Source organism: Neopelma chrysocephalum, unplaced genomic scaffold (genome assembly GCF_003984885.1).
Source record: "Neopelma chrysocephalum unplaced genomic scaffold, ASM398488v2 Primary Assembly neopelma1_77, whole genome shotgun sequence".
Lineage (NCBI taxonomy): Eukaryota > Metazoa > Chordata > Aves > Passeriformes > Pipridae > Neopelma > Neopelma chrysocephalum.
In genome coordinates, this window is record NW_020897738.1 from 2,810,926 (window position 1) to 2,832,891 (window position 21,966).

General features: G+C 49.3%; 3 protein-coding genes and 1 long non-coding RNA gene across 6 annotated transcripts; 2 read left to right on the forward strand and 2 right to left on the reverse strand.

The window, feature by feature from the left end:
- The first annotated feature begins 595 nt into the window (after positions 1-595).
- Positions 596-8,745, forward strand: VPS33A (VPS33A, CORVET/HOPS core subunit). 2 transcript variants are annotated; one of them, XM_027689547.1, is made up of 13 exons: positions 596-703; positions 845-910; positions 993-1,120; positions 1,505-1,694; positions 2,169-2,285; positions 2,697-2,871; positions 3,614-3,807; positions 5,481-5,607; positions 5,793-5,860; positions 6,315-6,452; positions 6,847-6,984; positions 7,108-7,276; positions 7,722-8,745. In XM_027689547.1, the coding sequence occupies exons 1-13, from the start codon at positions 602-604 to the stop codon at positions 7,913-7,915; spliced, it is 1,806 nt and encodes a 601-aa protein (XP_027545348.1). In that variant the 5' UTR covers positions 596-601; the 3' UTR covers positions 7,916-8,745. The 2 variants fall into 2 exon arrangements, with proteins under 2 accessions (XP_027545348.1, XP_027545349.1); XM_027689548.1 differs by lacking the exon at positions 7,722-8,745 and having other exon boundaries at positions 7,061-7,265.
- Positions 8,746-12,397: 3,652 nt separating this feature from the next.
- LOC113970520 lies at positions 12,398-13,744 on the reverse strand. The gene is made up of 3 exons (XR_003535192.1): positions 13,703-13,744; positions 12,597-12,700; positions 12,398-12,510 (listed from the first exon to the last, which is right to left on the reverse strand). It is a non-coding gene; the product is annotated as an uncharacterized LOC113970520 (long non-coding RNA).
- Positions 13,745-13,864: 120 nt separating this feature from the next.
- On the forward strand, positions 13,865-17,734 carry DIABLO (diablo IAP-binding mitochondrial protein). 2 transcript variants are annotated; one of them, XM_027689566.1, is made up of 6 exons: positions 13,865-13,919; positions 14,590-14,704; positions 14,906-15,037; positions 15,893-16,003; positions 16,147-16,243; positions 17,107-17,734. In XM_027689566.1, exons 1-6 carry the CDS (start codon positions 13,873-13,875, stop codon positions 17,319-17,321), a joined length of 717 nt encoding a protein of 238 aa, XP_027545367.1. In that variant the 5' UTR covers positions 13,865-13,872; the 3' UTR covers positions 17,322-17,734. The 2 variants fall into 2 exon arrangements, with proteins under 2 accessions (XP_027545367.1, XP_027545368.1); XM_027689567.1 differs by having other exon boundaries at positions 14,909-15,037.
- A 2,068-nt stretch (positions 17,735-19,802) lies between these two features.
- Positions 19,803-21,882, reverse strand: B3GNT4 (UDP-GlcNAc:betaGal beta-1,3-N-acetylglucosaminyltransferase 4). Its single transcript, XM_027689565.1, has one exon. It carries the CDS (start codon positions 21,659-21,661, stop codon positions 20,546-20,548), a length of 1,116 nt encoding a protein of 371 aa, XP_027545366.1. The 5' UTR covers positions 21,662-21,882; the 3' UTR covers positions 19,803-20,545.
- Positions 21,883-21,966: the final 84 nt, after the last annotated feature.

Genomic DNA, 21,966 nt, shown 5'->3' on the forward strand with positions numbered 1-21,966 from the left:
ACTCCACCACCTCCCTGGGCAGCCCCTTTCAATACTTGATCACCCTTTCTGTAAAGAAATTCTTCCTGATGTCCAAAGTAAACTTGCCCTGGTGCAGTTTAAGACCATTTCCTCTCATCCTGTCCCTTGTTCCCTGGTAGCAGAGCCCGACCTCCCCCCGGCTGCCCCCTCCTGTCAGGGAGTTGGAGAGAGCGAGAAGATCCCCCCTGAGCCTCCTTTTCTCCAGGCTGAGCTCCCCCAGCTCCCTCAGCCATTCCTGGTGCTCCAGACCCTTCCCCAGCCCCGTTCCCTGCTCTGGACTCGCTCCAGCCCCTCAATGTCTGTCTTGCATTGAGGGCCCCAGAACCAGACACAGCACTCGAGGTGTGGCCTCTCCAGTGCCGAGCAGAGAGAGAATCCCTTCCCTGGTCCTGATGTCGCACTATTGCTGACACGAGTCAGATACAAATAACCATAAATAACCATAAAGGGCACTCTCGAGGTTGCGGGCTGTGCTCCCCGACGCTCCCGCTCCCTGCCCTCACGGCGGCGGGCGGGGCCGGGCCCGGCGCGGCTGCGCGGCCCCGCCCCGCGGTCACGCGGGCGGGCGGGCGGGGCGGCCATGGCGGCGCACCTGAGCTCGGGCAGGGTGAACCTGACGGCGCTGAGGGAGGCGGGGCGGCGAGAGCTCCGCGAGTTCCTCGACAAGTGCGCGGGCTCCAAGGTGGGAGCGGGAGGGGAGCGGGGTCCAGGGCGGGAGCGGGACCGAAGGTGGGCGCGGGGTCCAAGGTGGGAGCGCGAGGCCGGGATGGGGATGGATCGCGGCCCCCGCTGTCCCCTGCTGACCCCGCTGTCCCCTCTCCAGGCCATCGTGTGGGACGAGTACCTGACCGGGCCCTTCGGGCTGATCGCGCAGTACTCGCTGCTCAAGGTAAGCGCCGGGCGGGTCGGGGGAGGCTCCCAGCCCTGCCCCGGCCGCGCCGCTCCCGGGTGACGCCCGTGCCCCCGCACAGGAGCATGAGGTGGAGAAGATGTTCACGCTCAAGCCCGGCCGGCTGCCCCCGGCCGACGTCAAGAACATCATCTTCTTCGTCAGGCCCAAGCTGGAGCTGATGGACATCATCACCGACAACGTGCTCAGGTACCGCGGCCAGGGGACGGGTGTGGTCTGAACCACCGGCTGGATTGTTATACCTGGGCAGGGAACGAGGAACCACGTGCAGACACTGAACTGCAGCACAGCCACTCGGGGGGCTTGAGTGGGGAGAGAGAGGGGCTTCTCTTTGGCTGCCATGCAGAGGATCTGTTCCTCCTTATGAGGATATATGTTCCTTCTAATTAGCTGGAATGAGTCATGCTTGGATTGGTGCTCCTTTTGGGAACTGCAGGATAACCAAGTCCCCTTGCCCTGGTGCCAGACCTGTGCCTGCACTTGGCTGGGTTGTGCATCCTGGACACTCTGACATTCAAAGCTGGGAGTTGGCAATAATAACCCAGTGCAGTGCTCCTGCTGTGGCTCTTCCAGGGAGGACAGAGGCCGCTCTCCCCAGAGGGATTTCCACATCCTGTTTGTGCCACGCCGCAGTCTCCTGTGCGAGCAGTGGCTGAAGGAGCAGGGTGTGCTGGGCTCCTTCATCCACCGTGAGCAGTACAGCCTGGACCTCATCCCCTTTGACGGGGACCTGCTCTCCATGGAGTCTGAGAGCGCCTTCAAGGTGAGCGCTTTGAGGCTGTTGGTGTCAGTGCAGTGGCTCTCAGAGGGTTTGTGGGGGGACCTGCACAGCAGGGAAAGGTCTTGCAGAGCAAATGTGACTTGATCCTGAGGCCTGAACTGAGCCTGAACTTCCCTCTCTGCCATATGAAGTGTAGCTCAGAGGACATGTCAAGGCTTGCAGCTACCACGAGGTGTCGGGTGCTCAGATTGGCCTAATTAGCAGGAGAGGCTCTTTGCAGTCATTTTCTGGCTCTCTTGCTCCATCAAACTGGATTTGTGTGTGGAGTTCAGAAATACTGTAGTGTCTGGTCTGGTCAAATGATTTGCTGTAGCAATGGCACAAATAATAAGGTCCAACAGCCACAGTTTTTTCCCAGCCTGTGTCTTGTCTGAACTGTTCATATGAATCTCACTCTGCTGTGGAAGCAGCTGCATTGGATCAACATCTCCTATCAGAATCCCTCTTGTTCTTTAGGAATGTTACCTGGAGAGTGACCAGACCAGTCTGTACCATGCAGCAAAGGGGCTGATGACGTTGCAGGCTCTCTACGGAACCATCCCGCAGATTTTTGGGAAGGGAGACTGTGCTCGGGTGAGGATGAAAAAAATGCATCTTGTTCTTTGGAACTGCCTTAAGGGTTGTTTGATTAAATGCACTTCTGGGTGTTTTTTAATCCAGCCACAACACTCACTTGTCCTTTTCCTTCTCTCTGATCAACCTATGGTTTAACTGATACCTTTTGTGGTGAGGGAATAGCTTGAGGTGAAGGCAGTGCTGTGGTCAGTTGCTGTCTTGCTGAGTTGCAGAGAGCAGCAGAGAAGGACCTTGTTTTCTCTGTGTCATCCTGCCCTGTCCATCAGCCAGTCTGTACCTCCAGCCATTCTCTTCCTTTTTACCCAGGGCTGTGCCCACACTTGCACAAGCATGTGCTTGTAGGGCTCAGAGCTCAAATCCATCTGCTGTGGCCTGGACTGTAACCAGCCTGATGTGATTTCCTTTCAGCACGTGGCCAACATGATGATCAGGATGAAGCGCGAGTTCCCTGGGAGCCAGAACTCCATATTTCCCGTCTTTGATACCCTCTTGTTGCTGGACCGCAACGTCGACCTGCTGACGCCGCTGGCCACGCAGCTGACGTACGAGGGGCTGATAGATGAGATCTATGGCATCCAGAACAGTGAGTTTTGTGGGGAAGGGGGGTTTCCCGTGCCCTGGAGGAAGTTTCCCGTGTCCTGGGGGAGGTTTCCCATGTGCTGGAGCCAGTTGCAGTGTGTCACAGTGGTTTCTGCTTCACTAAATGGCTGTGAGGTGAGAGCAGCTCCCCACAGCTCAGCTGAAGTGAGTGCAGGTTGGTTCAGTCCCAAGCTGGAGCTCATCAAGATCCACTCTGGCTGTTTTTGCCTGGGAAGGGGAGCTGAGCAGTGTGTGGTTATTGAATGGGCATATTTTGGATGCTGGCTGGGTGCAGCCACAGAACACATGGTGTACAAGTAGAAATAGCGTGTGCCTTCACCCTCCAGCCTGGCTGGATCATGTGTCACACTGAGGGGACAGGGACAGTTTTTGGTGGCCATTCAGAGTGTACTCCTTCTCTTCAGGAGGTAGTAAGAAAACTCTAGAGAGGCATTTATGGGCTCTAATTTCTGCTGCTGGACTGGACTGGCTGCAGAGGTCATCCAAGCCTCTCTGAAAGCAACTGGCACTTGGGTTCTGATCACGTGTGTTTGTGTAGGTCCCTGGGTGAGTGCAGTGAGACTCTCCTTAATTAACACCCAAGCACTGAGGGGTCTGGGTGTTTATATTTGCTCTGCTGCTCAGAGCTGTTTCCAGCCCAGGGGACATGTTCCCACAGCCTGCTCATCATTACTTCTGGTGGTGAAGTTCCAGTCCTTTAAGGGTAATTTCTCTGCATTTGGTAGCTTACGTGAAACTCCCTCCTGAGAAGTTTGCCCCGAAGAAGCAGGGTGAGGGTGGGAAGGATCTCCCCACAGAACCCAAGAAGCTGCAGCTGAACTCTGCAGAGGAGCTGTACGCCGAGATCCGTGACAAGAACTTCAATGCCGTGGGGTCAGTGCTCAGCAAGAAAGCCAAGATCATCTCAGCAGCCTTTGAGGTGAGGCCTGGATCCAACAGTGCATCCCTTGGGTGTACTTGTCATCAGCTAAGTCACACTCTGCCCTCAGCAGGGCAGTGACTGGCAGCTCGAGTTGCTGCCACAGAGTAATGCCCCAGGCAGAGGAAAAACAGATAGTCTTGAGAAGCCCCTCCAGTCTGTTCCCCTGCCCTGGGGTGAGATCAGCTCCACTCAGACTGGGAGGTGTTGGTCAAATCTCCTTTGAAGAATCCTGTAGTAATGTGGATCCTCCTCCCCACACCTCTGTTCTGGGGCTTTCCTTCTCCTCAGAGCTTCTGCCATGTGAGCCCATAGTTTCCACAACAGGAATTGCATCCCTTGGTCTGCAGGGCAGTCAGGTGGTGCTTCCCTCTGCAAGAGGCCAAAGTTCAGTTTTAGTGGGCTGTGCAGTTCCACTTTGCTGCTCCTGTTACCTGTTCACTGAAAGGTCCTTTTCCCTTTGTATTCACTGAGGATGCAGAGAAAAGGCTTTAAGCAATAAAACTCCAGAACAGCTTATTATAGCTGGCATAAAAAACAATAGGAATGTGGAAAAGACAGTTGCCTTGCAGAAGTTTTAACCTGTAAATTCATGCTCATGTGTCACCTTAGACAGAGCTAGAAGGTTGTGTGGGGCATGTTTGTGGTTTTGTTTGAAAACATCTGTTGGTGATTCATAAAGAAACTGAGATCTCGGCTTTCAGACTTCATGGGGATTCTCAAGAAAACTCATTACACTCTTTGATTGTATTTCCTTTATGGTTTTTCAGTCCCTTCACCTCTGCCACATCGAAGATGAGGTAGCTGTACCTTAACTGAAATACTCAGTGCGCAGCCTCCTCTCCTAGTATATGTTTGCTTCTGCAGTACCAGTGCTGGAGGAGCTAAAGCTGGATTATTCCTGCTGGCTGTTAAAAAAAAGAATTTTAACAAATTGTCAGTGGTAATAGATGATAATGAAACAGCAGCAGAGAACTTCTTAGATTGCAAGCTCCATCATTATCACTGTCCTGCCTGCACTTGCCCGTTTAAATCCTTCACATCCGAGTCAAATTAATATTATTTTTATTCCAAGTTGCAGCAAGAGGCAAGTGACCCAAATGCAGTGCAGACCTCTGGACTGCTCTGAGAGTTGAATTCTGCAGGGGCTTCAGCACATCCTGGCTCAGAGCCTGGGACACTGCTGCAGCCAGGTACAGGGGATAGCAGAGCCTGCCAGCCCAGCTCCCAGCACCTTTCACTCCTCTTCCTAGGAGAAATGTCCCCCCAGCTCTGACAGCATTGGCCTAGAGCTCCAGGTTTCCTGGCAGCCAGCAAAGTAATTCCTCTTTGTGTGAAAAGGGCAGTTTTCCCTGGTAGGGAAATGGAGGAGAGCAAGTAGTGATGGCTGGAGTCAGACAAAGGTGGATAAAGTGGTTGGCAACACAGTGCAATGAAAGACAACCAATCTGATGATCCTGTTGTATTATGTCCTGCCTCTCCAATGATCCCAGTGCTGTTGCAGGTAATGCTGTGACTTCAGTGAAAGCATTTAAAGTCTTTTTTCTAAAAGGTCACATATCTCTAACTCCTGCAGGTGCAGTGAGTACAGTAAAATAGCTCTCCATGATAAAATGACCTAATCAGTGTTCCTGATGTGCACAAGGCCTAACCTCAGCGCTGGGTTTCTCCAGGAGAGGCACCACGCCAAGACGGTGGGGGAGATCAAGCAGTTTGTGTCCCAGCTGCCCCACATGCAGGCGGCCAGGAGCTCGCTGGCCAACCACACCTCCATCGCAGAGCTCATCAAGGACATCACCAGTGAGTATGTGCTCAGCACCCCCTTGGGCTGCTTTAAATACAGCCAGAGGACAGATTACTTGATGGACATGGCTCAGCCTGGCAAAAACTGGCTTTGCTCCATCCAGTGCATCTCTGCTGAAAGGTTAAAAGTAGAAAATAAGCTGTCTGTTGCTGTTGTGTTGATTTTCATTCTTTTCCCGAAGCATCTGAAGATTTCTTCGATAATTTAACAGTGGAGCAAGAGTTCATGTCTGGAATAGACACAGACAAGGTAAGTAGATAATGACAATTAGTGACTCTTACGTCTTCAGAAATGTTTTTTTTCCGTTTGGGTTTTTTTGAGAGAGGAAATATCTGATGTAGATGATGTCTGGTGATGTGCCTCGCTGAATTAGCTGTCCCTGCCCGGGATGCAGCTGTACACAGGGAGTCTGAGCTGGGCAGGGGCACTGTGTGCTGTGAGGGATTGGTGAAACGTTGAAGGTGGTTCATCAGAATTTTTCAGTGCATCAGGTAGTCTGGCTGCTGACTGTGGAACTGCCATCCTTCAGGGAGAGCCCAGGTGGAACCCGGGTCACTGTTTTGCAGATGGTCCTGAGCTGTCTGGAGTACAGTTGGACCCTCTTGCTGCTTTGGAGACACTGAGCAAACTAGATCTTTCTTTCCAGGTCTTCTGGGCACTTTAACAGTTCTTTAAATAACAGTTTATGTATTTTATTTAATAGGTTAACAATTATATTGAAGACTGCATAGCTCAAAAACATCCATTAATCAAGATCTTGCGTCTCGTTTGCTTGCAATCCGTGTGCAACAGTGGACTGAAGCAGAAGGTTCTGGACCATTACAAGAGAGAGATTCTCCAGGTTGGGCTCTGACTTTTGGATCAATAAATTCCTGACAAAATCCATATCAAATCCTCAGCTCTACAACACTTGCATTCTAGGCAGACACATCTTAAACCAGGGTAGTGTTGAGTTCCAGTGTGCACAGAGGGAACACAGAGTCAGTCTGGGCTGACAGCAGTGACTGGGGGGTGTTTGTGTGTGTTACAACATGTAGATACAGAGGTTTATATCACTGCTCTTTTTACTGTTACCTTTTAAACACTCTAAATGAGATACACTCTAGAGAGATCTTAACTAAAAAGCTCTTTTAAACAAACACCTTTTTTAAATTAATGTCTTTGCCTTTTTTTTTTTTAACACTCTGGTCATGGGTTACTGACAGGGTATTAAGGGTGATTTCTTCATATTGCAGACTTATGGCTATGAACATATATTGACCTTAAACAACCTGGAAAAAGCTGGACTGCTGAAACCTCAGACAAGTGGCAGGAATAACTACCCCACGATCAGGAAAACCCTGCGCCTGTGGATGGATGATGTTAATGAACAGGTAAAACCAGCCACGAGCACTACATACAACCACAGAACTATGTCATGTAATTTATTTCTGTGGTGCTGTTTTGCAGCATGAAGTGGCTCTGACCTGCTGCTCCCCCCGTGCTCTCTCCCACAGAACCCCAACGACATCTCGTACGTGTACAGCGGATACGCCCCGCTGAGCGTGCGCCTGGCACAGCTCCTGGCCCGCCCGGGCTGGAGGAGCATCGAGGAGGTGCTGAAGATGCTGCCAGGGCCCCATTTTGAGGAGAGGCAGCAGTTACCCACTGGCCTTCAGAAAAAGCGTAAGTTTTGCCTTGTTTTCCCTTGTTTTAAAGGGAAGTGCATGTCTGTTAGGCTGGAATGAGGCAAACTGAAATCAGGGGATGGCAGAGTCCAGGCCTCTGTCTCATCCCCCTGTCCCACTGCAGTATTAGATCTAACTAACCATCCTGTGACAAATTGTTTTAACTTCCCATCAGAGTACTAAAATAAGCTCCAACCTGTGATTTTAGTGTGTAAAATTACAAAGAATGTCAGCTTCCCTTACCCAGCATTAAAACTGATCAGGCAGAAGCACATCTATAAAGAGACTCCAGAGCAGGAGCAGGGTCTGGATTTACCCAATAAATTTTCCCCCTAATTCAGCTGCTCTCTGTAGTTTAGTTTTAGGTCATTTGAGTTTGACTGACAGTTGATGTACAGACATAAAACTCAAAAGCCAACCTGCCCCTTTCCCTGGCTCCCCAGGCCAGCACGGGGAGAACAGAGTCACTCTGGTGTTCTTCCTGGGAGGGGTGACGTACGCGGAGATCGCTGCGCTGAGGTTCCTGTCCCAGATGGAAGATGGAGGCACAGAGTACGTCATTGCCACCACAAAGCTCATCAATGGAACAACCTGGATCAAATCCTTGATGGAAAAACTGGAGCCTGCCCCTTTCTAGGGTGTGTGGTGAGAGACAGTAAAGCGAGAGGCCCTGTGTGACACAGGCACGTCTGGTCCTGGCTCTGCTGCTTGAACACTGGAGAAACACGGCACTGAAAGGAGCTCTCCTGAGACCAGCTCATGATCCAGTGACCCTCATCCCTTCTGCACTTGTGTTCCAGCCGTTTGTGGAACTTCCTATTAGACGAGCAGTGCTGGAAGGCACTAAGGATGGAATAAACCATGGGAGAGAATGAGAAATCCCTGCTCTTGGTCTGACCTGGCAGCCAAGCACTGGGGGACTGGAGATGTGCCCTGGTCCTTCTCTTTGGCAAATTGCTGCTTTTTTTCTTTCAGTTTAGTTTTAGTGGGAGATGGAGGCAGGACGTTGTCTGTTCCTGATTTCATACCACTATTCCCAGTCTCTCTCTCTCTGGTGCTTGGTACATTCCATGGATGCACTGGATGTGTTTGTCAGAGTTACGTGCTTCTGATCCTTGAGCCTTTTACTTCACTTTATCCTTGAAGGGATCATTGTGAGGTGGCTTGTTTGTCCCAGGTACTCCCACCTGGCTGTGGAAAGCTACTTCAGAGTATGAATTACATCAGTGTATCAGGAGCTGATGGTTGAAGACACACAGACACTCCCTGGGTGGGACTTGGGCCAAAACCAGCAACAACAGGGAGCCAGTAAACAGCGGGTGTAAAACAGACACTTTTTTCACCCCCCTGCTGAGGTTATAAACGGTGGTACTCGCTGTCACAAGGTGTTGTAGAGCTCAAACTTATAAAATGGAATTTTCCACGGGCTTGTTGGCTGGGCCCTTGGTGTTGCTGAGCCCTTGGTGTTGCTGAGCCCTTGGTGTTGCTGAGCCAGTGTGTGCAAGAGGCAGCTTCCAGAGGCTGGGAAGGCAGAACAGGGGTGGTGTTGGTGCCTGGTGGGCACAGTCACTGTACCCACAGGCTTTAACAGCCCCCACTGGGGACTCCTAAATAGTTGAAGACAACTATAAAAAAAAACAAACCACAACTTAAATCACTTTCTTACCAAACGTTTCTGCTTTTAGTTATCCTGCATAATGTGGCCCAGTAAACACCTTCATTTTTCTAAGTTGTCACAGTTGTGACTGTGGGTTTTGGCATGTTGTTTTATTTTCTGAGTTCTGCCAAATGAAGCCCCTTCGTGGCCCCCTCTGTCTGCTTAACTCCAGTTATTAGAATAAAATAAAGATGTATTTGATCTTTTTTTGGAAGTGTTTGCACTCTCTCTCTGGAATACAAAAATAAATAAAACTCTGCACTGTGGTAGCTGTGTTCTTCTGCCCCAAGACAACTGAATTACTTAAAACAATTTTTTTAATATCTGAATGTTTTTTCTTTAAACTCATTCAAAATTTCATTTTGTTCTGCCACCTAACATACTGCACTGGAAATATCTATGGGATTTCTTGACTTTTAAAGAAAAATACAGTTTCAGTCTTCAGAGACTTGACTTGAGGTGGGTGGGCAACATGCAGATTTAAAAAAAACAAATGAAATTATTCAACTTTGACAATGATGCAAGGAGCAAGCGTGGATTGCCTTGCTCTACGTTATTTCTGCAGTTTTATTTAGAGTAGCTGGTTTCAGAGTATTTAAAAAGAAAATTGAATTAGCTTTGGATCAAAAATTAGATGTTACTGCACAGAGGAAACCAAGAAACAATGTGACTCAGTGCAGTCCTTACAGTGTCCTTGGCCTGGCCTGGGGGGTCTTTGTACTATCGAAATTTCCAGATTTTTTTTATTATTATTATTTTTATTTTATTTATTTTTAAATTTTGAAAAGTGAACCAATCCTGAGGAAATGTCTACCCCTGATCAGGCTGGTTTGTGAACTAAGGTCATGCTGTGTAAAAGCTGCACCACAGGTGAATAAAGGAAACCATGCAAAGCTCCACTTCCCCAGCTGACCTAACTCTCCACCTGGACCAGCAAAACATGTTTGTTAGTGACACTAGAGGCAAAACCCCAGACACTTGGTAAACTCTTTATTTATTACTGACACTGCTGCCTATTTTTTTGCAGACCTGCCCCAGCACTGAGCTGTGTGGCCACTCCACCTAGAGAAAGTCTCTTCCTGGAACTATTCAACAACAACAACAACAAAAAAAAAAGCCATCCTGACATTGATAATTCCCTGGAGGAGCAATTACTCCTTAACAGGCTTCCTGAGCAGCTGATTATGTTCTGCTTCTGTCCAAGGCCCTGCTGACCATGTGGATAATAATTTGATAACAAGGGAGCCTAATTAAATTAAGGGGCCATTTTCTACATCATAATATATTTGTAGGCAAGAGATTTGATCTGCAGAACATGATCTTCCTTCTCTCTGCTGTCTGCGTTACAAGCAAAAAAAACCCCATCACCCCACCTCTACCCCTGAACACTTTCACTTTTCATACAGCATTATCAGAAAGGAGTTTTGCTAAAAATAAACATATATGCTGGCTCCCTTCTCCCCTCACTGCAAAGGGGCTGCAGTGCTCATGCTCTGAAAGGTCAGGGTGACACCCTGGGAGGAAAAGGGGAGCACCAGAGCAGTGACCTGGTGACAGTGCAGGCATTAGGCTGCCTTCAGCCCAATCTTTAGGTAAAAGAGCCAGGCTCAGTCTGCACAGTCCCACCCTTGGGACCAGCCCCAGCTGTGTGTGAGCAGCATCCTCCTCCTCCCCGAGTGGCCCACAGAGCACCCAGGGAACAGAGCAAGAGACACAGCAGCCTCCCAAATAACAGAGTAAAAAGTGTAAGATGACACATTTTGCTAGAGGAAAAAACCCCACAACTAAACCAATGCAGGTTTTGACCTGGTAACACCAAGCCCTGGAGCTTAAACCCAGGAAATGCTGTTGGCAGCAGCCCCCTGGGGAAGGGGAGCTGTTTGGCTGCTCGGAGCACGACGCGCTGTGTCGTATCATAACCGCCCTGACCACACCTAGTGAGTGCACCAGTCCTGCACACACACCCCGGTACTCCCGGCTCCGGAGCAGATCACAGCGGGATCAGCCCACAGCACAAACCCCCTGGAAGACAGAAATCCAAGGGACAGCTGCAGAACAAAGCTAGAGAGAAACAGGACCTTGACACACTAGAGCCTGGGTAAGCTGTTCATTTCTTTATCAGTATCTCTCCAGATAACCAGAAATCCCATAAAGCCCGTGGATAGAAAACTTCAGTGCCTTGAACAACAGGGAAACCACGGCTGGTTTAAAAATGAAATAATTCCTATACTATATACATGTGCCTGAGCTTAGAATGAAATGACTGAACTCTTTAACAACAGAAAAAAGTGAACTCTTTATCAGAAGACCTCTTTAAAAAACATTCTAAGTGACAGGATGAGAATTCAGTTTACTTTGGCTGGCTTTAGACAGCTTAGAAGACAAATAATCCTTTTGGGTTTGCTTTATCTTAAGTCTCATTTTAAACTCCCTTTATGTGCTTGACCAAGAGCGTAGATATTTTTCATCAGGCACAGTTGTGATCAAAATTTAAAAGAACATGTAAATCGGAGAGATGATAGAATTTTTTAGGTGAGTCTTCACAGCTTTAAGTCTAAGGAGCCAACGACTTTTGTGAAAGAGTTTGGATTTAATTTTAAACTATCAAGCAATCACTTCCAAAGCAAGTGTAAGTATGACTTTAAAATAAAGCTATAAGATGAATTCTAAAGCATTTTACCCCGTGTCTCCCATTTAAAGGTTATTTTTAACACAAGATATAAATATTTGCCTGTTCAAACTCGTATTTAAGCCTCAGTTTTCGTCATTCTTAAACAAAAGGCTCAGTTTGTGCCAGTATTTCCATTAGATGCAATTATAGCATTAAATATTAATGGTGGCTTCCTTGGAGGAATTGACCACTTTGATCAGAACACACTGTTGGTAATGCACCATCAGTGGCCACTCTGATCCTGAAGCTTCCTGGATACTCAGCCACTGCCACAGGGGAAAGATTCCAGGAGCCAGCCGGACTCTGTAAGAGCCTCTGGCCTCACCCACACAGCCGTGCCCATGGCCTGTGTCTGTATTTCCATCTGCTCCATTAACAGTCCTAACTGGGAGACTTTGATCAGATTCCAAACTCTCTTTCAACACTGCACAGCTCGGGAGGACTCTGAACAGGCACCTGAGTCCCACTGGACACTAACAACATTCCAGGTGGGCATCAACCCTTCTGATCACAAGGTTTCTCCCCACGGCAGAGCCACTGGGGAGAAACTGTGAATTACAGTCTCCCTGCTCGGGAAGACTCACCCTGTCCCTGTGCTTACAGGCCGGGGAGGAGCAGGAGCATCCAACCGCAGGGATCCTACCTGCCGGAGAGCGCGATGCCGGAGTCCTTCGCCATCCACGTCCTCAAGGTGCTGAGGGAGCTGCTGGCCTTCGTGCTGTTCAGCTACACGGTGCTGCTCGGGGCACTGCTCCTCGCTGGCTGGACCACATACTTCTTGGTGCTCAAATGAGGGCTCTGCTCCTGCTCTTGCTCCTGCTCCTGCAGCCACCGGCTTTCCAGAGGCAACCAGCTCCGCAGTGCCCAGCACACGGGATGGACGGCCCTTCCTTCTGCGCAAAACCTGCAAGTGTTTTGTGTCCTTACAGCCTCACCACAACCCTATTTTCTTATGTAAAAACAATAACAATTAAAAGAAAAGGTATCCACCTGCGTGCACTTTGCTGATCTTTTGTAGCTCTTGCAGATTCTTTGTGTCTCCCTGAAATGTTTAAAAGCCTCCCAGCAGTTTTCTCCTGAGACTCCCACCCTGCCTAAAGAGGGACAGGAGGGATGCAATACAATTCCAACACGACCAATATCTCAATAAACAAGTCCTGCCTTGTCCAACTCTGCCTAATTAAGAGTGTGAAGGCAGAGAGACAGAAATTACTTGTCGGTTTATTTAGAAGTCCTGGAAAAAGACCTTTCAAACCAGTACAAGGTTTCCCTCTCTCCTACTGTTTTGTGAGGTACAGGGGCAAGAAAAGGGCAAACAAAGGAATTAATCTTCATGGGCTACAAGTTCTCTTATTAATTAGTATTCCATCTTCTTTTGGTTAATGACTCTCTTATTTCTCATGTGAATTAGTGCCACGCTCAGTCTTTCTCTTGTTTTGGGTCTGGGGGTTTGTTGGGTCAGTCAGAATCACCTCTTACCCTGTTGGAGCTGGTTTCAGCCCAGTTGCTGAGATGGGTTTATTAGTTTCTTCCTTCTCTTGGGGGTTCTGCCCCACGTCCTTGTGGCCCATAAATTCTGCATTCCCTGTGTCCACTATCAGTGGAAATCCTTCTCCCCACACTTTGTTAACCTGCCCCAGGTCTGAGATCACTGAAACATGTCCAGCCCTAAACCTTAACAAGGCAATTCTACCCACAAGTCATTTGTTTTTCTAACACCTGGACACCACTTAGAGCTTGTGTGCTGCTCTTTTTCACAAATTAAATCTCCCTTCTTGCTTAAGGAAGTTGAAGGTCGGACATCGGGGATCTTAAATTTCTGGTTCTTCAGACACATGTTGGAGTAACCAGAAGATACAAAGGGGATTAAAAAAGACATTACAACCTGAGAGTTGGAGAGGAAGAATAAGAGGTCCAAAGAATGCGGACCAAAATAGCCAATAAGCGATAGAACGCCAATTAAATGAAGAGAATGGTGTGACTTGGAACCAAAAATTAAAATGTTAAAGTGTATAAGGACGTGAAAAGTCTTAAAGGGGATGTATCTGGCTGGAATGACTCACTAAGCAGAATAAAGCAATGCCTGGCTCACTAACACTTTAGGAGGCGGTGCTGGAGGGTTTGGTTCCTCCCCGACGGTCTCCGCTGACTCCTCCGTCCCTCCCTCCCGCCACCGCCCTCACGGCCCCGCACGCGCCGCTCCCGCCCCCGCCCCGCCGGGCCCCGCCCCCGGTGACGTCACCGCACGCGCGCCGGGCGGCCCAAGATGGCGGCGGGCGGGCGGTGGCTGCGGAGCTGCTGCTCCGTGCTCAGGTACCGCGGCGGGGCCGGGCGGCGGCGGCGGCGGCGGCGGCGGGCGGGGGGACGTGCTGGGACAGCGCCCGCAGCGCGAGATGTGCTGCCCGCGCAGCGCGCACAAGGAGGAAAACCGACCGGTCGTTTTCCAGGAAGATTGCTCCATAACAAAGAAATGCTCCCTGCTCCTGTGCTTTTCCTTTCTTTTTCTGCTCGAGTGTTTCAGTGACAGGCCCTGACCCTGGGGGGACATTTGCACGGCCTGGGATGTAAATAAAAGTGGCCGCAGGAGGCCCGAGCGTCGCTGGATTGTACCATATTCCCTGTCACTATTCTCACCTGCATGTACCGAACACCACTTTCAAGCATGTTTTTTAACCTGATTTTCAATATTACTGACTACCAGCAGTGTGCTCATACCAGATAAGATTTCCTCTCTTAACAATGCACCAGTTACTGTGCTTGTCTTATTTTCTTGCACTTAAGTAACAATAATTCAGCGATAATAATTAAGTAACAATACAAAATTTGAAACAAGCTTACCCACTCACTGCAAGCTGCATTCCAGAAGCCTGGTATGGACTAGTTCCCCTAGAACAGCTTCTAGGGGTTGTTCTCCTCTTAGATCCCTGTTCCCCAGCAGACACAGGTTATTTCTTGTGCTGATCTTTTCCCCTTGCATTTCCAGGCACGCTTTCCCAGTCCTGGCCAGTGTGAGGAGACGAGGCCTCTCGGGTGCCAGCAGCCGGTGGCACCAGGCCCTGGGGCTGGGGGTGGCCCTCTGTGCTGTCCCCGTCGTGGAGGTAACGTGGGAGGGGGGCACCCCCTCCCTGGCTGCAGCTTAATGTCCAAAAACACTTGTACAGACCTGTTCTCACCCTGGAATTGTATCCTCTGTGAGCGCTTGGCTCGTAAAGAGCAGTGAGGCTTTCCCTTAGCTTTGTCTTTAACTAATATCCATATGGAAGTGGATGTAAAGGTCATGGAAATGCCTTGTGTTGCAGCAGCAGGGATCAGCGTCCCTCAGTAACGATGCCCTGATCAGAAGAGCCGTGTCCCTGGTGACAGACAGCACGGCCACCCTGCTGTCCCAGACCACCTACGCGCTCATCGAGGCACTCACAGAGTACACAAAGGTGAGCTGAGAGAACACACACCTGGCACCAGTCACTGCTGGAAATAATGATCTGGCACTAACTACACCTCTTAAACCATGCTCAAAATAGACTTCTAGAAATTAATTTAACGGAAGGGGTGTGGGGTTGAAGATATCGGGTGCCTCGGAAGCCATGGCATCATTGTTTGACGCCAAACGTGGAAATTACTTTTGTTAAATTGTTGTAGCTTTGTTAAAGTGTTGCTTTTGGGTTAAACTGATAGAATCATAGAATTATTTGGGTTGTAAGGGACCTTAAAGATCATCCTGTCCCACTCCCCTGCCATGGGCAGGGACACCTTCCACTAGCCCAGGTTGCTCCAAGCCCCATCCACCCTGGCCATGGACACTTCCAGGGATGGGGCAGCCACAGCTTCTCTGGGCAACCTGTGCCAGGGCCTCACCACCCTCACAGGGAAGAAGTTTTTCCAGTATCCAACCTAACCCTTCCCTCTGTCAATTTGAATCCATTCCCCTTGTCCTTCACTCCATGCTCATGTAAAAAGTCCTTTTTACTTAAGCCAAAAGGACCCTCAAACTCAGAACTGGGGCTGTAGAAACTCATAACAGTTATTTCTATTTACCTGTGTACTGAGTTCTCTATTCCTTCTCTGCCTTTCTAAGGCCACAAACTGAGTTTCATCAGAAGAATGGTGTGAGCCATATTTAAGCCTGAAACAACAAGATATGGTTTTAATTTTATAAATAAAGTACCAATTTGAGTAAAGTATTTGCATTCCAGTTTATGCCCTTATTAGTAGAGCAAGTACATGAAGAGTAATTTTGTGAGACAGCATCAGAGCTGTGCAGACTGTGTGAAATGATTCCTCTGCAGGCAGTTTATACCCTGGTGTCTCTCTACAAGCAATACTCAAATCTTCTTGGGAAGATGAACTCGGAGGAGGTGGATGCAGTGTGGCAGGTGGTCATAGGAGCCAGAGTTGATGTGAGTGGCCACCTCCCTTCCCTCACCCTCTGCCTCTGAAAACCCTGCTCAGAACGTTCTGATCTCTCTCACCGTTTCACAAGGGTGGGAGAGCACTTGGGGGCTGTTATACCTCGTGAAATAACACCTTGTTTTCCTCCCAGGTGAAGACAAAGCAGCAGGAATACCTGAGGCTGGAGTCCAGCTGGATGACGGCGCTGCGCCTGTCGGAGATGGCAGCAGAGGCTGCCTATCAGTCAGGTGAGCCCTGACACTTCCTTTCCCCTTTTCCCTTATTCAGAGTTGAGACACACAGAATATTCATTCACTTAACCTACAGCTCCTGCCTGGTTTTTAGAGGGGCTGAGAACTTAGATTCTTTTTTTGGCTGTGAGTCTCTAGAAGCGTTCTGAGAACTAGGCTTGGAAACTTCGCATGTGGTTTAGGTCAAGACCAAAGGCGACCAAAGGTATTTGAAGGAAGAGTTTAGTCATTTTTAAATGCAGGTTCAAACATGGTTGTGGGAGCCACAGAAATAAGGGGTCCAGCAGGGCTTTCTAGCTGAATTCAGTTGTATTAAAGAAAGAAAAGATACTAATTTTGGTCTTTTCTCTGTGTAGAGATTCGATAGCTCTGAGATTGAGTTATGGGCTGGTTTATGGTAAACTGGCAAAATTACTGGAGAGGAGAAAGTGCAGTGAACATGCAGGGACACCCTAATTCTGGAAGTGCCTGAAAAAGACATAGAATCTGTAGGAGAATGGAAGGAGAAGGGATTCCATTTTCAACAGGAATTCCTGCTGCTGTAGGTGCCAGGACAGGACAAGGACTGAAGGATCCTGGCACACAAGGACTGGGCTAGGCTTTGTTCTCAAACCCACTGGCACAACCTGATCACACTGATCCAGCTCCAGCTGTATCCCAGTGGGGTGGGAGAATTCAAGGGAGCAATGAAATCTCAAAGCAGACAAATTGTTTGAGGTAAATGGACAGTAAATGCATTGAGCATTAATGCATCCCAAGAGCCATCCAAACACAGCAAAGCAGATGCTAATTGCAGTCATTTCCTTAACTGAAGGTTTCCCAGTGCCCCTCTAACCCAGTATTTCAATTCTTACCCCCAGGAGCAGACCAGGCCTCGGTGACAGCCCGCAGCCACATCCAGCTCGTGAAGTCACAGGTACAAGAAGTGAGGCAGCTGTCCCAGAAAGCAGAGACCAAATTAGCTGAAGCTCAAACAGAGGAGCTCATAAAAGCTCAAGGAGAGGAATCTTCGTTGCCACAGGGTATTTTAGGAAATATAGATGCAGGTGATGACCCTTACCTCCGAGAGGACTGAACAGAACTGAACTGTAGCATATCTGGGAGTCAATCACAAATTGAACAGTCCCAAACTTTTGTGTGGGATAGTCTAAAACTGCTGAAATAAGCCCGTGATTCCATTTTTTCCCCCAAGCACAATTGCTGTAGAAATCAAGTCACTTCCAGATATTTGGAAGGCTTCCATTTTGTTTGTAACTTACCTTGTTTGTAATACTTTTGGATCCATTTATTTAAACGTTTATCTATGCAAATGTGAAGACTGCTATCAAGGACAGCCTGGTGTTAATTGTGTCTCTGCTGGGAAGTGTGATGTGTTTGTGGGAGCTCACTAGGGATCAGCCAAAGAAGTGTATTTAAAGAACCTTGTTTTTAACCTGTGAAGTAAATGATGTGTGTGAGGAGATGCCTTTATTAAAACGTGCAAAAGCATCTCATTGTGAGTGTGCCCATTTGGGTGAGAGATTAAGCCCTGTTTTCTGTTTGAACTTCAAAGTTTTTAACATCTGAGTTGACAGGTGCACCAAATTCCACTGAGCTGCAGTCGGGGGAAATATTTGCTGTAGAGCTGAGAACTTTCCATGGAGTTACTCAGGCTCTTGGTGAAGTTTTACAGTTCAGCACAGCATCCTCTGTCACCAAAGAGTCACCACACCTCAGGAGGTTCCCCAGGAAGCAGAAGGAGGTTTGATTTTCAAGATAATGTGGTTATAAACAAAATTATTTTGGCAGCTGCCGTGGACTTCTTTACAAGGCAGTGAGTAAAAGAGTTTTACCTGTTTGAATGCTTTTGAGCACAAGCTTCAAGAAATAATCTGAATTCTCTCTTTCGCAAACTTAATGTTTCACTTCAGGTTTCAAAACCACAGACGTCTTTCACTGTGCTCATTTTCTAACTTCACAGCTAATGTGAAATTGGTTTTGTAGAACAGCATCCACTAGAACTTTATCACTGCTGACTGGAATCAGATTTTGTAAGAAAACACACATTATTCACAGGTTTTTCACAACAAATTACCATCTGATGCACTGCATCGAGGTGGCTGTTACTAAATTGAGGAGGAATTTTCTGTAGCCTAGATTGTCTCATTTTGCCTGCCTTTGGAACAAATGCAATCTCAGATGCGCAGCAGTGTACATTTATAGATTAAGTAGTAAAAGAATTAACAAACCACCTTTCCTTGCTGCTCACTGGGTGCTGCTGTATCCAGGGAGGATGGCACAGCCTGGAATTCAGCTCACAGGGAGCTGCCAGTGTCTGCTGTGCCAGGAGGCCCCAAACTCGGCTTTGGGTGGGAGCTTTAGGAAAAAAGCCACTATGACGAGAGGATTATTTGAGCAGTGGCACAGCCAAGGCCTCAGGAGCCACATGCACTCTCGGGTCAGCCTCTAACCACAACTGCTCTCATTTGGTACCTGCTGCAGTTGGAGAACATCTGCCAAGCCCCTGACCCTAGTGCACACACAAGTTGTGTTTTTTCAGGGTGCCACAGTAACTCCACTCTGATGTTTGCGTGGCAGAGACAGAGCTTAAGGCAGATGAGCACTGCCAGGAGCGTGCAAAGCCAGGAAACTCCCTCTTCCCCTTTTTTTCAGAGCCTGCTCCCAGCCCTGTTGTCACCTCACTTCTCATTTCACTGCACGCTCTGCACTTCCCAAGAACTGTTCCCACACGCATCCAACCTGACACGACAGGAACCAGCCAGTCAGTCAAAGTGGGAGTGAGGAGCATGAATGGCTCCACTTCACCTCCAAAATGGGGCAGAAGGGAGTCCCTCATCCTTTATTAGGAAGTGAGAGCTGCCAGCTGGGGATTAGCCCATACACCTAAACCCACAACAGACATGACATCACGCTCTGTGTTCCTGAGTTTGCACTGGGAATCATTGAGTGGATCAGAAAAATGCTGGCACAGCAGCTCCCAGGGCACCACGGTACCCGCCCTGCCCGATCTCTTCTCCAGGACAAGCAGCAGCCCCTGTCTGTCCTACAAGCAAAAACCTCCTGGATGCACTTCCCAGGCACCACTGAAAGCTCCAGCTCCCATCTGGTGGGGTGAACACTGGGCATCTGGCACTGGAGACAGCAATTACAACAGCACAACACAAATGGCTTTGGCTTCTGTAATCACACACTTCCTCTCCACCCACTGTATTTTTTTCCTAAAGCTTCCAGGCTGCTTCCTTGCTCACACACAGCAGAGCAGTTCTGCTCTAGCAGCAAGACACCCTGGCACTGAGAAGTTTCACAAAAGTATAACCAAATCTTAGTTACATATTTGATCTTTCCTCAAATTAGCAGCTCCAGCACATTCAGATTAATCATTTTCGTATCAGTGCATCTTGACAGGGCAGAGACCAGCAGCTGCTCAAAGGAAAGGAAGTGGCAAATACCCATTTCCACATGACTCCTGAATGCAAACACCCAGCACCAGATCTCAGCCTTCCCTGGCTTTTAGGGCTCTTAGCTTTCAGGAAACCCAAGAATATTCCTGTGAAAACACTTTTCAAAACTGTATTTTATTTGTACCCACCTTTACAACAACAAAAAACCAAACACCTCCCACACAACATGAGACACTACAGCCACTCTTTTTACCGTGATTATTCATGATACATTGCTTCTCTCACACCTGATCAGAAAGTCTTTGTGCAAAAGTTTCCAGTGCAAGTAAACCTATAATGACCTTCTGTAGAAGCCAAAGGGCTTGAGTCAGAGCCCAGTCCCTTGGATCATCATCATTGCTGTGTTAAGGCAATATATTTTTGAGGATTTTTCTTACCCACTCCACTCCCTTTCTCCTGCTGTCCAGCAGAAGCTGTGGGATTGCTGCCCTGGACAGTGGACCCAGCAGCACACACTGGCCTTTCTTCCACCCCTTCAAGTAATTTCAAGTGCTCTGTCACTCGTTAGTCATCACTGGCCTCCCTGCATGGGCCTGAATTTGGCCGGCAGTCAGACACCAGTGTTGTGGAGCCTCCATAGCAGGTGACCCCTCACTCACATTCCTGTGGCAGTTGTGACTTCCCCTGGCTCCCGTCCAGCTGGGAAGAGCTGAGCCAAGTCCCCCGTGCTGTGTCTCACCACCCCCACCCTGTGACAATTCAGCTGCTTCACGTAACCCCCCGACAGAAAATGACTCACTGCAAACCAAACCCTGACAGCTCCAGCACAGTCTGTTAGTAACGGACACGGTTCTACCACAACCTGGTTTTTAGTTTAGTACCCTGTGTCTGCCACCAGTCACAACCCCGCTGGGCTCAGCGGGAGCTTCTTTTCCACCGACACCGCACACCGAATGCTGTCGTCCCTCACCAGCGTCCACATGATCCACATCTCCGTGGGGTTGAGTCTGTGCACAATCATCAGCCCTTTGTACAAGCACGGATCAAAAGCATTGAAAGGTCTCTGGATCCCAAAAGTCTTAAAGCCAGCGTGGTTCTGTGGGGTCACGGACATCTTCGCCAGACACATTCCCACAAACACATCATCTATCGGGAAGAGCTCCGTGTCCTCTGCGGTGCTCTGGAGGCGACGCACGGTCTCTCTAGACATCACATACCCCCCTCCTCCTGCATAGTGAGGATAGAAGGAGGCTCCATACATGGCCTCTGGAACAAAGTATTTGACCTTGGTGTTCCTGATGGGCCGGGCATTGGCGATCACATCCCCAACAAAGAGATCCTGTTCAGGGTCCAACTCCTGGAGGAACTCAATGATGTTGTAAGTGTTGACAAACACGTCATCATCGCCCTTCAGCACAAACCTGGCGTGCAGACAGTCCTCCATGAACCAGCGGAGGAAATGCAGCTCCTTAAGGGTCAAGTTGAAGAAGTTGTCAATGAAATCCCACTGCAAGATGTCACCAAACTCCTGGCTCTCATAAGCCAGCAGCTGGTGCAGGGGCGGCACCTGGATTTTGGCCTCTGAGCGCCCCAGAAGGAACACCAGCCTGATGTTCTTGCCCCTGATAGAGACCTCCTTTCCCCACGTGTTCCTGATTGCCACCCTCTGGTCCACGTTGATCGGGGAAGACTTGACGGCCAGCAAGAGGAACAGCTCTTTGCTACACCTGGGAGGCTTCAGCAGGACTGGGAAGCTCCGGCAGTGCTTGTACGTTAAGAAGATGCGGTGAAGCTCCGGGAGAGCGAGAGAAGAATTGGCGAGGGTCAAGTTCGGCAAACACTTGGTGGATTCAGTGTTGTCCAGAATCAAAGACTTCAGTTTGTGACTCACTACATCCATTTTCTGGTCTGCTGACGATTCTGCCAACTTTGCCTCTTTCCTCAAGTAAAACACGCAGGCGAGCAGCGTGATGGAGAAGGTGTAAAGGGCGAGGTTCCTGATCCTGGGATACATGACAGCCTCCGGCACGGACCGGCTCTGGGCAGAGGAACACGAGCCCTTCGCTCCCGGGTTCTCCGCGGGCAGGGACGGGACGCGCCGGCCGCTCCCCCTGGACGGGGCTCGGTGTTTCCCCTCGCCGGGACCCAGTGCCGCCAGGACCCAGTGCCGCCGGCGAGGGCGGGAGCGCTGTGGCCGCTCCGGAACCCCCCGGCCCCGCAGACCGGGCTGGAGCCGCCGCTCCGCGGTGCCCCCGGTACGGCCAAACCCCCACCTCGCTCTGCGGAGCCGCCGCCGCCTCACCGGAGCTGCCCCGCCCC

Excerpts from the sequence above, each read along its gene's own strand:
- VPS33A (XM_027689547.1), top strand. The coding sequence starts at position 602 with ATGGCGGCGCACCTGAGCTCGGGCAGGGTGAACCTGACGGCGCTGAGG. Across the intron at positions 2,286-2,696 it reads GGAAGGGAGACTGTGCTCGG|CACGTGGCCAACATGATGAT; the intron begins GTGAGGATGAAA and ends ATTTCCTTTCAG. Across the intron at positions 3,808-5,480 it reads TCATCTCAGCAGCCTTTGAG|GAGAGGCACCACGCCAAGAC; the intron begins GTGAGGCCTGGA and ends GGGTTTCTCCAG.
- B3GNT4 (XM_027689565.1), bottom strand. The coding sequence starts at position 21,661 with ATGTATCCCAGGATCAGGAACCTCGCCCTTTACACCTTCTCCATCACG.
- DIABLO (XM_027689566.1), top strand. The coding sequence starts at position 13,873 with ATGGCGGCGGGCGGGCGGTGGCTGCGGAGCTGCTGCTCCGTGCTCAG. Across the intron at positions 16,004-16,146 it reads TCATAGGAGCCAGAGTTGAT|GTGAAGACAAAGCAGCAGGA; the intron begins GTGAGTGGCCAC and ends TTTTCCTCCCAG. Across the intron at positions 16,244-17,106 it reads AGAGGCTGCCTATCAGTCAG|GAGCAGACCAGGCCTCGGTG; the intron begins GTGAGCCCTGAC and ends TCTTACCCCCAG.